This window comes from Scyliorhinus canicula, chromosome 7 (assembly GCF_902713615.1).
Source record: "Scyliorhinus canicula chromosome 7, sScyCan1.1, whole genome shotgun sequence".
NCBI lineage: Eukaryota > Metazoa > Chordata > Chondrichthyes > Carcharhiniformes > Scyliorhinidae > Scyliorhinus > Scyliorhinus canicula.
In genome coordinates this window covers 156,754,515-156,770,628 of record NC_052152.1, presented here as the reverse complement: position 1 = coordinate 156,770,628, position 16,114 = coordinate 156,754,515, and the positions used below count along the sequence as shown (strand labels likewise).

General features: G+C 46.3%; 1 protein-coding gene across 2 annotated transcripts in view; it reads right to left on the bottom strand.

Moving 5' to 3' along the window:
* Nucleotides 1-16,114, bottom strand: part of LOC119969467 (probable phospholipid-transporting ATPase IIA) — a 280,025-nt gene that overhangs the window by 9,813 nt on the left and 254,098 nt on the right. For both annotated transcript variants that reach the window (XM_038803124.1, XM_038803125.1), the window contains 3 exons: nt 12,428-12,536; nt 6,422-6,479; nt 5,694-5,897 (listed from right to left, as the gene is read on the bottom strand). In XM_038803124.1, the coding sequence (XP_038659052.1) occupies nt 5,694-5,897; nt 6,422-6,479; nt 12,428-12,536 (371 nt within the window). The remainder of the gene's footprint in view (nt 1-5,693; nt 5,898-6,421; nt 6,480-12,427; nt 12,537-16,114) is intronic.

The window sequence follows — 16,114 nt, the reverse complement described above, 5'->3', positions numbered from 1 at the left end:
CACGGCATCGGTCTTCATTATAGATGGCACAAGTAGCATCCCAGAAATAGCTGCTAATCAGGAAATGGAAGGGAGGGAGGAGCTCAGGAATGTTACAATCACTAGGAAAGTGATATTGTGCAGTTGCAGGCTGACAGAGCCCTGGGTCCGAATGGCCTTCACCCTAAGCTCTTGAAAGAAGTCGCCAGTGAGATAGTTGATGTATTGGTTTTAATGCTCCAAATTTCTCTAGATTAGTGGAAGATTGCATTAGATTGGAAAATAATAAATCTAATTCAGTTATTCAAAAAGGGAGGGAGACAGAAAGCAGGAAGCTACTAGCCAATTAGCCTAACATCTGTCAAACGGAAAATGTTAGAAGCCATTATTAAAGATGTTATAGCAGGGAAATGTAGAAAAAAATCAAGGCAATCAGGCAGAGTCAACATGGTTTTGTGAAAGAGGCAACTTGATTAAAACATTTAAGATCCTGAGGGGTCTTGATAGGGTGGATGTGGAGCAGATCTTTCTTCCTGTGGGAGAATCTAGAAACAGGAGTCACAGGCAGCACGGTGGCCTACTGGTTAGCACAACCGCCTCACGGCGCTGAGGTCCCAGGTTCGATCTGGGTCACTGTCCGTGTGGAGTTTGCATATTCTCCCCGTGTCTGTGTCGGTTTCGCCCCCACAACCCACAAATGTGCAGAGTAGGTGGATTGGCCACGCTAAATTGCCCCTTAATTGGAAAAAATAATTGGGTAATCTAAATTTATTTAAAAAAAAGAAACAGGGGTCACTGTTTAAAAATAAAAGGTTGCTCACTTAAGACAGAGATGAGGAGAATTTCTTTCTCTCAGGGGGTTCTGAGTCTTTGGAATTCTCTTCCTCAAAAGACAGTGGAAGCAGAATCTTTGAATATTTTTAAGGCAGTGCTGTACAGATTCTTGATTAATGCAGGGGTTAAAGCATAGAACATAGAACAGTGCAGCACAGAACAGGCCAATTGGCCCACTATGTTGTGTCGAGCATTGTCTGAAACCAAGATCATGCTATCCCACTCCCCATCATTCTGGTTTGCTCCATGTGCCTATCCAATAATCGCTTGAAAGTTCCTAAAGTGAAATGAAATGAAATGAAAATTGCTTATTGTCACGAGTAGGCTTCAACGAAGTTACTGTGAAAAGCCCCTAGTCGCCACATTCCGGCGCCTGTCCGGGGAGGCTGGTACGGGAATCGAACCGTGCTGCTGGCCTGCTTGGTCTGCTTTAAAAGCCAGCGATTTAGCTCAGTGAGCTAAACCAGCCCCTTTAGTGTCCGATTCCACTAAAGTGTCTGACTCCACTATCACAGCAGGCAGTCCATTCCACACCCTAACCACTCTCTGAGTAAAGAACCTACCTCGGACATCCCTCCTATATCTCCCACCCTGAAGCTTATAGTTATGCCCCCTTGTAACAAATACATCACCCGAGGAAATAGGGCGGAATTCTCCGACCCCCCGGAGGGTCGGAGAATCGCCCGGGGCCGCATCAATCCTGCCCCCGCCTTCACCACGGCGGAGGCAGAAGACACCCCCTCCCCTGCGCATGCGTCGGTATAACGTCAGCAGCCGCTGACGCTCCAGCGCATGCGTGGACTTCCGCCGGCTGGCGAAGGCCTTTCGGCCCCGGCTGGCGGGGCGACAAAGGCTGTTTGCGCCGGCTGGCGGAGTGGGAACCGCTCCGCCGCGGGCCTAGCCCCTAAAGGTGCGGAGAATTCCACCCCGCCGGGTAGGGGAGAATCCCGGCCATAGTCTCTGAACGTCCACTCTATCTATACGCCCACTCTATCTATCCCCCTCATCATCTTCATCAGAAAGTACTTGGTAAACCTTCTGTGTTTGCATGTGAAACACTAGATGCAACAACACCGCAGTGTGAAAAGATCAGTGCAGTTACATCAGTTGTTTTAGTTCTTCTCCCTCTCCATTAACAAAGACTGTGCCTTGTTAAAAAGCAACAAGAAAAGCACACTACAGAATTGTTAAAAATATTTTTTGGTGTTCCATTTATTATGTCAAAGGAAATATTTACGAAAACTGTATGCTCTTGTCACTTTGAAACAGCAATTTTCTTCCAACGAAGAAACTCTTGTAGGTACCTCCAAATCTGCTGTGAGTGGACGGTGGGGAGGACATGGGAGTGGGGGAGTGTGGGCTGAGTATTAGGCCATTTATTGCTTCCCTGTGTTTGCGAACTTCCATCTTTACCACTGTGAATTCAAGTTGGATATTTTATGTTTATTTTAGAACCTAGTTGCGATATTGCTAGCATCAAATGGCTTGGGGCATAGTGATCATCACCACCATTGACATTTTTAGGGGAAAGTGCAAAATGATAATGTTGATATAGTTATCTTCATTGTTAGTTTAGTAACAGGAGTAAAAGGACTCACAGTTTATTTTTTTTAAATAAATTTAGTGTACCCAATTAATTTTTTCCAATTAAGGAGCAATTTAGCGTGGCCAATCCGCCTAGCCAGCACATCTTTGGGTTGTGGGGGTGAAACCCACTCAAACTCCACACGGATAGTGCAAACTCCAATGTCCACGGAATGTGCAAACTCCACACGGATAGTGACCCAGAGCCGGGATTGAACCTTGGACCTTGGCGCGTGAGGCTGCAGGGCTAACCCACTGCGCCACCGTGCTGCCCGACTCACAGTTTATTATTTTATTAGTCATTAAATAGTTCATCTTTCAACAAGGTGACTATTGGTCATTTTATGATCCTGGTGGATTCAAGAGTAAGCAGGGGCAGGGGGGAGTGCAGAAATTGAGACAACTGACATCATGCTGACAGTTTGCAATGAAAAGCTCTAGAGATCAGACTGACGAAGTGGGTGCAGCGGCAAAAGTAATGGGAAAGCTCGGTGCTGTGCTGGGCTCAAAATTCAATAAGTTGAGAGGATGAACCGGAGGCCGTTGGTAATAATTCTGCCATCCAATTTGCACTTCCTCTGAACACAACTTATCCTTCTTGTTCCGCCATCGCTTTAGCCAGTGAATCTTTCCGTTCTTTCACCACATCAGAAGCTTTCCCTGTTCTTCTCTCCCCCTCTCTGCCCTTTCCTTTCTTCCGTACTTAGCAGAAATCTGTCACATCTCTATCCATTACCAGTTCTAAGGACAGGTTATCAACCTGAAACGTTAACTCTGTTTCTCTCTCCACTGAAGTTGTCAGACTGACTTGAGTATTTCTTGCATTTTCTGATTTTATTTCAGATTTCCAGTGCCTGCCGTATTTTGCTTTTGTAGAGTCGGGAATTTGGAGGAGGGAAAAATGTATCCAAGTGCACCAAATGGCTTTTCCCCCTGTTATTTATAGAAATATTGTTGTTTGAACGATTTCCCTGGTAATTTTGAGTCGAGGGACAAATGCCCCTGCAACAAACGGCGAGTTTTCAGTCAAACCGGAAACCGTGTGAAATTTCAACTCATATCTACAGATACCATTCAGTTTCTTTGCAACAAAAAGAAAGCGAGCTGCACGACATCCGCTTCCTGAGAGTAGGAGTGCGACCATAATAATGTCACTCGAGCCGTATGGAAGTGGAGGAGCCATGAACAGAGCAGCTCCCACACATCCTGCAGTCACCAGTGATGTCACAACGGCAACATCCCACTCAAGGCGGATGCACTTCAAGCTAATCTTCTCGCAATCAGATTGCTGCTCTTAGTAGATGCCAGGCCATTTTGGTTTTAGTACAATCGCTTCATTGTCGCAAAACAGTCTGTGGTAAGTTAAACTTCCCGCTGAAACACCAGTTTGCCACAATTGCTTTGTTTTCCACTTGCTATGACAAATAAAACTGCATCCACTTGTGCTAATACTGAATAATTCTAAACTTCAACAAGGTGAATAGAAACTGAAAACCCAGAGTAACTTTCCATCTGTCCCAAATGTTTTAGTTCTTGCTAGCAAACACTTCGAGCTACAGATATGTACATTTGTTTGTTATGGAAACCACTGTTGCACGCAGGTAAATTTGGGCAGCTATACTCTGCAACACCATTCATGTTACTTTGTCTTGGCTTGCTATGAACAGCTGATGACAATGGAGGTGCAAAGAAGCACTAGCTGTGGTTGGGGACAATAGCTGTGAACTACTGCTCCAAGAGTCGGCAAGAGTCATGCGATTGGGTGACAATAGTTTTGAACTGCTTTCCCTTATAATATGAATTTTTGAGGAAGTGGCCTAACTTTGCTAATCTCTCGTTTACCAGTGGATTGCGTAGCCAGTCTTCCTTTTCTTTTATTCATTCATAGGATGTGCTTGCTCAGCCAACATTTACCGCTCATAGTTTATTGCCCTTCAGAAGGTGGTGATGAGCTCCTTCTTGAAGCGCTGAAGTCCATGTGGTGTGGGTACACCCCAGGGGCTATTAGGAAGGGAGTTCCGGGATTTTGACCCCGCGACGGTGAAGGAATGGTGAATTAGTTCGAAGCCAGGATGGCATGTGGCTTGGAGAAGAATTTGTAGATGGTGGTGTCCCCATGGATCTGCTGCCCTAGCCTAAGTTTGACTATTCAAATAAGCTGAATCCACTGGATCCCCCTTATCTCTCCCTTTAGTCACAACATTAAACAACTCTAACAGATTTAACAAAGATGATTTCACTTTCATAAGTCTGAGTTGGCTCATCCCAATCATATTATGGTTTTAAGTGCTCTGTCATCATTCTCAAAAAATAAATTCTAATATATTTCCTATTAATGTCAGGCTAACTGCCTATAGATCCATATTCTCTCTTCCTCCCATCTTGAATTGCAGGGTTACATTACTTCTAATTGCTGGCGACTGTGGAAAATCAAAATCAATGGATTCACTCTCACTCTAGTCAGCGTGTAGCCCATCAGGTCAAGGCGATTTGTCAGCTTTTGGTCCCATTAATTTCTCCATTACCGATTCTTTATGAATACCAGTATCCTGAAAACTCCTCATTTTCACTCTGTCCTCATTCCTAACTATCTCCAGTATTTTATTTGTGTCTTCTAGCATGAAGACAGATTAGTTTAGTGTTTCTGACATGTCTTTACTCTCCTAATTCTCCTGTAAGGGACTCACATTTACTTTTGCTAATCTCTTCCTTATGTCTATAGAAGCTTTTACATTCTGTTTTATGTCTTCAGCAAGCTTGCTCTCATATCTTACTTGCCTTTTTTAAATTTGGTGGCCATTTGATAATTTTTTAAATCCTCACATCCTTAGGCTTACTCTTTCGCAACATTTTGCCTCTTCCTTTAAGCTAATACAATCTTTCACTTTTCGTTAGCCACCATTGGACCATTTATCCAGTGTGAACTTTATTTGTCAAGGGAATGTATGATTATTATAAATTATGAAGTAATACTTTAAATGTTTGCCATAACATATCTCCAACCATATTTTCAAAATCACGTCTCCCATTCTCCTCAGCCAACTCACCCCTAATAGCCTCTGCAGTTTGCTTTGTTTAAACTGAAGATCTTGGTTTCGGCCTTAATGAATTCACTCTCAAACTCAATGTAAAACTCTATCATTAAATGATCACCTGGGCAAGATACCAGAGGGTTCCCTGTGCAACTGTATGGAACATATTCAAGAAAGGAAAGGCGAGAATATTTTTTAATAGCAAGGTTGGGAAAATAATGCAAATGTGTTTGTACATTCAACAAAGTTTTCATGTTGACCTACCTATAAACTCGTGCAAGAAGACAAGAGAAGCAATGTAGCAGCTGAGACTGAGAAGTTCTGCCACGATCATGAGCCAGTGCCAGGTCTGGATAGTTAGCGCCACCATCAGTAACTCAGTGAGAATAAGTGATGTAAAGGAAATGGCTACTGCATGTACGAACTCGGAATCAAACAACAGAAGAGCTCCATACATTATTATACCACCTGGAAAAAAACAAAGGAAAAATATGGTCATTCTTTTTTGAACGGAGATACTGGCACTATTACAATAATTCTGTATGAGCGCAGAGTCATCTCAGAGGCAGAAGATTGCTGGTTGAAGTCCCATTCTAGACTGGTATTCCAGTGCAGTGCCTAAGGAGTGCTGCACAGTTGGTGGTAAAATCTTTTGGAGGAGACATTATACTGAGGTCTGCTTATTGTGAGGTATAAGTAAAGCAACATTATTGCAAAGAAGAGCAGGGAAATTTTTCTTGGGCGTAATATCAAATAATTATCCCTCAATCAATATCACTAAAACTGTTTATCTGGCCATTATCACATGATGTCCATGCGTTCTTGCTTTGTGCAAATTGGCTGCTGAGCTTCCACTATTACAACAATGACCAAGCTTCAATGGTACACAACTGTCTCTCACTGCTTTGGAAATTCCTCAGGTCATGAAAGGCACAGTATAATTGCAAAGTTTTTTTTTCACGCCCACTTGTAATAAAATGTAATTTCCATACCTTGGTATATACTAATTAAAACCCAAATCAAGAAGGTTTTAAAAGAGAGTGGTCGACCCTGAAATAGAGGAAGGGAAGAATCAGTTTCACAGACTGCACCTTAGTGTCACAGTTCGGTTTCAAGTCAACATTTTAATGCTCAACACACAGAGCCATTCTTGCAGATGTTATGCGAGAGAGAACTTACATTTTCTTTTAAAAACGTGCAATTTAAAATGTTATTTGCAGATTTAAAGGTAAAACTCACCAACAGACTTAATTTAGATTCCTTTGGAAACTAATCAATTGACGCATTTAACAAGTTATGTAGTTATTCTCATATATGGAGTTGTGAAGTAGCAACAAGTTCCTGGAACCGTTGCTTTAACTGTATTTGCTGCAGCATAAATTTCCATTGTATCTTTGTGAAGTTAGACTTGGGAGTTTTGAAATCTGTCAGCACAGATGCAATGTTGCAGTTATCGCATAATTGCTGAAACATTTGTTTTCAGTGCTGGTAAAATCGCCTCAGATTCTTCATTAACTGCAGTCACTGATAAGCTGTGATAATGAAGGAAACTGACTTGATCGCTAGACAAAGTTTCCTTACAGTTTTGATGCAAATGAAAATGTGATCCCTTTTCTCTGTAAGTCATTTTTTCATTCATGGAAGCACATTTACTGTTTACTTAACCATAATTATCGAGATGGCTACATCCCATTAAAAATATCTCAGATTCTCCCGGTAATGTTTGCGCTTTTATGTTTTTTAATATTTACAAAAGTTCAAAACAGAGGCTGTGGAGATGACCAATAATTTGTCCCACTCTGTGCTCCAAATGAAGATTTTATCGGTGTCACTAGGTAACTACAAAATATCCTATATACTGACCATCAATCTCAGAAGGGCTGTGGCTAGCAGACCTGAGAGACTATTTACATGTGACCACAAACTTTTCAAAGCTATTGCCAGAACCACTAGGCCAAACAAGAATGGTACATAATCCTGCAACCCCCCCTGGTGGCTCAGTCAGTGAATGTACTGGTGACGTGATTCAGAGCCTTCAAACCCAGGAACAACCTACATACAACTCATAAACTGATCTAAATTTACTGACATCAGCCAGCGTAATAGGGGAAGCACTAACAATGATTGTTGTGTCTCAAGTCCCAAGCAAAGTTTCCCTGTTTTTTCATTAACCAGTTAGCCAACTTGCAAAGTACATCGTGGATATTGAATAATGATGTGATGACTCCCCTTTCACTGTTAACTCATTTATTTTTTCATAAATTTAGAGTACCCAATTCATTGTTTCCAATTAAGGGGCAATTTAGCGTGGCGAATCAACCTGCACATTTTTGGATTGTAGGGGTGAAACCCACGCAGCCACGTGGAGAATGTGGAAACTCCACACGGACAGTGACCCAGAGCCGGGATCGAACCTGGGACCTCAGCGCCGTGAGGCAGCATGGCTAACTCACTGCGCCACCGTGCTGCCCCAACTCATTTATTAAATTCACACATTAAGGGTACGATTCTCTGGAAGGATTTCGAAGTGTGGAAGCAAGCGTGAACTGCAGTGAGCTTCCCGGCACTTGACCCGGTGAGGCCGGCAAAATTATTCAAAGTTAATTGGTCCACTTAACGAGGCCCCTCAGGCTTCTCGCCGCAAATGAAGGCTTGCCAGCCAATTCACCGGGACCGCGCTCACCAGCCACCTCCCGCTAACAAGGTCAAGCAGCACTTAAACAGCACTTGCACAGGCAACCCCACTGAGCTCGTGGCCATGGCGCCGAGATGACCTGCCCCAAGGTTTGGAGACATGGACCTGGGGAAGCTCCTAGATGTGGTGCAGGCCTGGAGCGATGTCCTGTTCCCCCGAGGGTCCCAGAGGTGGAGCCACAGGGCAGCCAGTGCCGCCTGGAATGAAGTGGCACTTGTGGTCAGCTCGGGAAGCGGGACCAGGAGGGCAGGCCTCCAGTGCCGCAAGAAAGTCAACGTCATGCATCGGGCTGCACGGGTGAGTTAACAGCCCACCCCCCACCCTAAATCCCCACCGCACTCAACACGACCAGCTCCCCCAACCCTCCATCTTTCACCCCAACCCGCCCTTCACCTGCCCCACCCCAACCCTCCCATCACACCAACTCCCATTACAGCCCCTCCATTCCTCGCTTTAGTTTCCACCCCCTCACCAATGTGAACCACATGTATCCTGTCTGTGTCTCCACAGGAGAAGATGTCCCACAATTGGCGGGAGAGGGGTGCCGGACTTAAGAATCCTCATAACCTGCGAGGAACCGGCTCAGAAGGTTACGGGGGGTGGCCGAGGACAGAAAGGTGAGGATCCACTGGGCCCCACCCGGATGGACTGTCACACGTGAGTTGTTAATGCCACACAGACTGACCCATCCCTCCCACTGACCACGTGTTCATTCCCCCGCTGGTCCTCCAACCAACATTGCCAGCCCATCCGGGGTGGCCCCATCCCCTGCCTCCCATGAGACCATTGGATAAAAGCAAATTACTGCGGATGCTGGAATCTGAAACAAAAGAGGAAATGCTGGAAAATCTCAGCAAGTTTGGCTGCATCTGGAGGGAGAGAAAAGAGCTAAGGTTTCGAATCCGATGACTCTTTGTCAAAGCTGTCTTTCGTCCCATGAGACCACCTCGGAATAGCACTCCAAGGATGCCACAGTCGATCTGTCACAGTTGTCATCCCCCCCCCCCCCCCCCCCCCCTCCACCAGTGCAGATACACACACCTCGGTGGGCAATGTTAGTGGACAGGCTTCTGGGGCACAATCTGGTGAGCACCACATAGTTGCTAATGCACATCAGGTGGAGGCAGTCATGTCCAGGCGAGAAAGGAGACAGAGGTCTGCTGGATTCCAGGACCCAGCTGGGTCCCAGCCAGATGCCAGGCCTCTGGAACAGGTTTACCCAGAGCTGATGGAGACATTAGGGAGCACACTTCAGTGACATTCCAGCAGATCCATAGCTGATTAGAGGAATCGCAGAGGCTACGGGGGCAGGAGATGTCACTGGCAATGCGTGGCACCGATGCCAACACTGCTAGTGTGGCGACCACAGTGGAGAGCCTGGTGCATGACGTTGGCAGCATGAGTGAAGGTGTCCAAGGTGTTGCACAGTTGGTGACAGCTATGGCTGAGGGCCTCGCTAGACAGCTTAACTCGATGCGGGACATGACCTGATGCCAGGCTGACCTTGATGAGGTGCTGCAGGACATACCTGCTCTCAGATGGGAATGTCCGAGGAGCTGCGGAGCTTGTCCCAGTCACAGGTGGGCATGGCCCAGTCACTGAGGAGCCCTGCAGAGGGCGTTGGCACCATGGTGCAGACATTGGGGAGCCACCAGGGCTGGCAGAGCCAGATGACGCAGGGGCAGCTGGGGCTCAATGCAGCTGCCCTGCCATCTCGAGGTGAACCCCAGGGCCCTATGGGCACCGACCAGGAGGAGGGGGCGCAGGGTTGGAACCCTGACCCATCCTATGGACTGGCGATGGTGGCCCCCAGCTCCCCCAAGGTTCAGCCTTCTGATGAGGCTGTGTCTCACAGCCAGCACCTGGAACAGGGCAGTACGGCTGTACATGTGACGCTGACAAGTGCGCCAGGGCTTCCGGCTCCACAGCCCCCAGAGCTGGTTCAGCTCAGTTCGCTGGACAGCTGGTTTATGATGCAGAGCAAGGGCAGCAGCGTGAGCTCAATTCCCGTACAGGCTGAGATGAGTACCTTCTCAACCTTATCTCTTGCCTGAGTATGGTGACCAGTCAGCTCTCCCCCTCAAAGGGGAAAGCAGCCGTTGGTCATCTGGGTGACTTTGCTATTTTACCTTCAGGATAGGAGGAGAGGTAAGTGGCTAAAGAAAACAGGATGCTCATCAGGCCCATTGGGTGTCATAGTGATCCAATAGAAGAACACGGGTTCAGGTCCGAGGCATGGCCAACACCAGCTCACTTTCCTCTGTTAGATCATTTTCCTGTATTCTAAATCTGGCTAATCAGGTGAACCTGGAAATTCTGCTATTTTGGGGCTCCAGTTCCAGTGTTACTTGAGTGAGCAGGGAAGGAATTAGAGTTGAGATTTGTTGGACCGACGTTTCCACATCTTTTTTATTGTTTATGAAATTATACTAAAAATGAGGACGGGTATTTCTTCCCTTGACTTTCGTCTCCACCATGTGGAGGTCACAAGAGAAGAGACTGGCAGAATAATGTTGTTCACAACAGATCCTGTCAGTTCCTACACCACCGACACACGCACCGATCGCAGCCAAAAAGATGGCGGCAGTTGTGGCTGGACCACGACCACACAGCACATCTCCCAGCCAGCCACTAATCCCCCCAGAACTGGCAAAAGCCCCCCGGCCAGCGGCACGACTGTCAGCAAGTATAGCGGTGCGAGTTCGTACGCCGTCTCTCTCTCCTCAGTCACCACACCAGGCTCACGACGGTTGAGACCACAAGCGGCCCGCGCCTTTGGGATCTCGGCCCATTGGAGGCAGAGCATCATGGGTGGGCCCGATAATGAGATGCGAATGCAGTTGCAACTACGTGCGCAACGAGTCACAATCATGCCAATTTGGAGGGAGCGGAGCATCGCGATTCGGCGCCAAACCGCCACCTGCCAAGATTTTGGCGTCGGGAGCTATTCTCTGCCCACTTGCTGTTCCCGATTTCGGCTTTCGGCAATGGAGAATCCTGCCCACGATCCCTACCGCCAACAAGGACAAGGGCAACAGGTGCATGGGAACACCACCACCTGCAATTTCCCTTCAAGACATGCACCATTCTTATTTGGAACTATGGGTGAGATTCGTCTCATGGAATTTACCCGGCTCGCCACACCTAATGAGATCTAACGGGATCTTATGAGACATCTCAATCTGGATCCTGCCCACAACAGGTGGGATCAAGATTAGGAGAATTTGCATATTAAAGTGTTGCAGTAAGCATCACTTTAATATGCACTCGCCGCAGTTACCCAAGGTGCGGCATCTAACCCCATGTCTTGGAAACCCTGGGCAAGCACAGGTGTCTCCCAGGCAATTAGGGGCCCGCTATCCCAATTGAATTGAAGAAAGACAAATGAATGTAACTCAGATGGAAATGTACAGTCAGGACAATTTGAAATGTTCTGTAACGTTTATTATAAATTTTATGAATAAAGTATATTTTTTGAAAAAAGTTAGGGGCCCCTGGTGCTCAGGCTCTGGACAGGGTGATACCTGACACCCCTGATGCCAGCTGGGCACTGGCACTGCCAGGGTGCCCAGTTGATGCTTCCAGTCTGGCAGGGGAACTGCCAGGTAGGCAGTCCAAGGTGCCCGGGTGGCATTTCGCCCACGCTGGGGATCAGGCCTGGGGATGCCCTGCCCTAATGTTGTGGGGAGTTCCAAGACCCCCTGATAGGTGAGTTTGGGCTTTGGGGGATTTTGGAGGCTGTAGTGGGGGTCTAGAGATCGGGGCACCTGGTGAACGCAGCTCAGTAATGCATGAAATGGGACTGCATTTGGCTTTAGCAGGACATTCCTCGCCGAGGTCGTGAATTTAAGCAGAGTCCCAATCAATAGCATGGTCTTTCTCTGCCAAAAGGGAAACAGCTGGCTAAACGCGCTCGACACGGGATTCTGTTTCATTTCCATTAAATCTCGCCCTCCACTGTTGTTCCTTCACCGTCGCCAGGTCAAAATCCTGGAACCCTCCCTAACAACACTGCAGGTGTACCTACAACATAGGGACTGCCGCAGTTCAAGAAGGCAACTTACCACCACCTTTTCAAGGTCAATTAGGGATGGGAAATTAAAATGCTGGCCTAGTCAGTGACACCCAAATCCCATGAAAGAATATGAAAAAAGACTGCATATTTATATAAATTTAGATACACAACCTTGTGAGTCTAAATATATTTAGTTGGACTTTGCAGAATTCTAAAAATGAAATTGAGCCAATATAAATATATGTTACACAAAAAGTGTACATAAAAGAGAATTATTCCAATGTGTACCTTGGTAAGATCTTTGTATAGTTCTGGATAGAGCATTGCAACTTCTGATTTCACATCCTTGTCCAGAACGAGAGAAAACACTGGGAACATTGTATAAATTGTTGAATACCTGAGGGGACAGATATAAAACATTACTTTTCATCTGCACAAACTACCGTTTTCCTTTGACACAATAACTAAGGCCTCCTGGTTTTTTTTTAAAGAGATATTTTTGACCTTCGAACAGGGGTGGCCAAACCAGGGATGGATCTTTTACAACAAAGTTAATTTCTCGTGTAATGAAACCTGTTAACCCATGCATTGGGGCTGTTTAGCTCACTGGGCTAATCGCTGGCTTTGTAAAGCAGACCAAGGCAAGCCAGCAGCATGGTTCGATTCCCGTAACAGCCTCCCCGAACAGGTGCCGGAATGTGGCGACTAGGGGCTTTTCACAGTAACTTCATTTGAAGCCTACTCGTGACAATAAGCGATTTTCATTTTTCATTTTCATTTTCATTGGAGGGATGCTAACTTGGCCACAAAGAACTTCACAGAGGGAGAGAACTGGAGAAAAAGCAGCAGGGAGGAGAGAAGGAAGAGGGTTACAAGAATTTGTTCCAGCTCATCTCGAATTTGGTATGCTGTTCAGTGAATCATGCAAACATATGAATTAGGAGCAGGAGAAGGCCACTCGGCCCCTCGAGCCTGCTCCGCCATTCAGTAAGATAATGGCTGATCTCAACCCCACATTTCTGCCTATCCCTGATAACCTTTCACCCCCTTGTTAATCAAGAATCTATCAAGCTCGATCTTTAAAAATATTCAAAGTTTCTGCTTCCATTGCCTTGTGAGGTAGAGAGTTCCAGGGACTCATGACCCTCAGAGAAAAAAATTCTCTTCCAACTTTGGATTTAGATTTATTGTCACGTGTACCGAGGTACAGTGAAAAGTATTGTTCTGCGTACAGTCCAGACAGATCGTTCCATACATGAAAAACATAGGACATACGATAAATACACAAAGTAAATGGGTCGATCCCGGCCCCGCATCACTCTCCGTATGGAGTTTGATCATTCTCCCCGTGTCCGCAAATCCCAAAGATGTGCAGGGTGTGTGGATTGGCCACGCTAAATTGTCCCTTAATTGGAAAAAAAAAGAATTGGGCATTTTAAATTTATAAAAAAAACAAAAATAAAACTACACGATGTAAATACATAGACATTGAAGCATACGGAGTGGAGTACTACTCAGTAGAGAAGATGCGTGGAGAGATCAGTCCGTAAGAGGGTCATTCAGGAGTCTAGTAACAGTACAGAAGAAGCCATTTTGAATCTGTTAGTGAATCTCCTTCTTAAATGAGTAACCCCTTACTTTTTTTAAATAAACAATTTTATTGAGGTAGTTTTTGGCTTTGTAAACAGTTACAGACATCAACAGAAAGAAAGCAAAAAAGGCAAAAATGTGCAAACATCCGCGAACATTCAATACTTCAATCGTAACATACTGCACAAGCCCGCTACTCTCCCACCGGTACTACCCGCCATTTTATCCCTCCTACTCTACTCTACCACCCCCCCACTGCTGACGCACACTCTCCCGCAAAGAAGTCAATAAATGGTTGCCACCTCCGGGCGAACCCCTGTACAGATCCCCTCAAGGCGAACTTAATTTTTTCCATACCCAGGAAACTCGACATATCCGCAAGCCACAACTCAGTCTTCGGGGGCTTTGAGTCCCTCCACGCCAATAGTATTCGTCGCCGGGCTATCAGGGAAGCAAAGGCCAAAATATCGGCCTCTTTCTCCCCCTGGACTCCCGGATCTTCCAAAACCCCAAAAATTGCCACCCCTGGACCAATCGCCACCCTTGTTTTTAGCACCCGGGACATGACGCCCACAAATCCCTCCCAGTACCCCCTAAGCTTAGGACATGCCCAAAACATGTGAACGTGGTTCGCTGGTCCTCCCGCACCTAGTGCATTTGTCCTCTATCCCAAAGAATTTGCTCAACCGAGCCTGGCACATGTCGCGGTCGAATTTACCCTACTCAGGGCCTCTGCCCACAGCCCGTCCTCCATTTCCCCGCCTAGCTCCTCCTCCCATTTAAGTTTCAGTTCCTCCGTCTGTGACCCTTCCTCCCTCATGAGCACCTTATAAATATCAGAGACTCTACCCTCCCCTTCTTCCCCCCTGGAGACTATTCTGTCTTGGATCCCCATTGGCGGGAGGCGTGGGAAAGATGGGACCTGTCTCCGAACAAAGTCCTGCAATGTAGGTACCTAAAATCATTTCCCCTTACCAGCCCAAATTTCTCCTCCAAGCTCCTCAAACTCGCAAAGCTCCCTTCCAGGAACATATCGCCCACCCTTCCCAGCCACGCCCGCCGCCATTCTCGAAACCCCCATCCATACTCCCGGGGGCAAACCGATTGTTGTCGCAGATTGGCGCCCAAACCGACGCCCCCGTCTCCCCTACATGCCTCCTCCACTGGCCCCATATCCGCAGGGTCCCCACCACTACCGGGCCTATAGAGTACCTGGCCGGCGGTAGCGGTAGAGGAGCCGTGACCAGGGCTGCCAAGCTGGAGCCCCTGCACGAAGCCGCCGCCACTCGCTCCCAGATAGACCCCGTACCGACCATGAGTAACCCCTTACTTTACAACAGCGATCCCTAGTTCTAGAATCTCCCACAAGAAGAAACATCCTTTCCACATCCACCCTGTCAAAAGCCCTAAGGATCTTAAAAGGTTCCAATCAATTTTCTTCTTATTCTTTTAAACTACGGTGGATACAAACCTAACCTCTCCAACCTTTCCTCATAAGACAACCTGCCCATTCCTGGAATTAGTCTAATAAACCTTCTCTGAACTGCTTCCAATGCATTTACATCTTTCCCTAAATAAGGAGACTAATACTGTGCACAATACTCCAGATGCACTCTCTCAATGCCTTGTACAACTGAAGCATAATCTCTCAAAGTTTGTAATCAATTCCCCTCACAACAAATGATAATATTCTATTAGCTTTCCTAATTTCTTGTATTACCTGCATACCATCCTTTTGTGATTCATGCACGAGGACACCCAGATCCCTCTGCATCTCAGAGCTGTGCAATCTCTCATCATTTCGATAATAAGCTTATTTATTATTCTTCCTACCAAAATGGACAATTACACATTTTCCTACATTATACTCCAGTTGCCAGATTTTTTTTCCACTCACTTAACCTATCGATGTCCCTTTGTAGCCTCCTTGTCTTCTTCACAATTTACTTTTCTACCTATCTTTGTGTTGTTGAGGCAGCATGGTGGTGCAATGGTTAGCTTTGTTGCCTCACAGCGCCGAGGTCCCAGGTTCGATCCCGGCTCTGGGTCACTGTCCGTGTGGAGTTTGTACATTGCGTGGGTTTCGCCCCCAGAACCCAAATTGCCCCTTAATTGGAAAAGATGAATTGGGTACTCTAAATTTAAAAAAAATATCTTTGTGCTGTCGTCAAATTTAGCAACCATACCTTCAGTCCCTTCATCCAAGTCATTTATATAAATTGCAAAAGGTTGATGCCCCATCACTAATCACTATGGCACACAACCCGTCATATCCTGCCAACCAGAAAAAGAACCCATTTATGCCAACTCTCTATTTCCTGTTCAGCAGCCAATCTAATAATAATAATCTTTATTGTCACAAGTAGGCTCACATTAACACTGCAA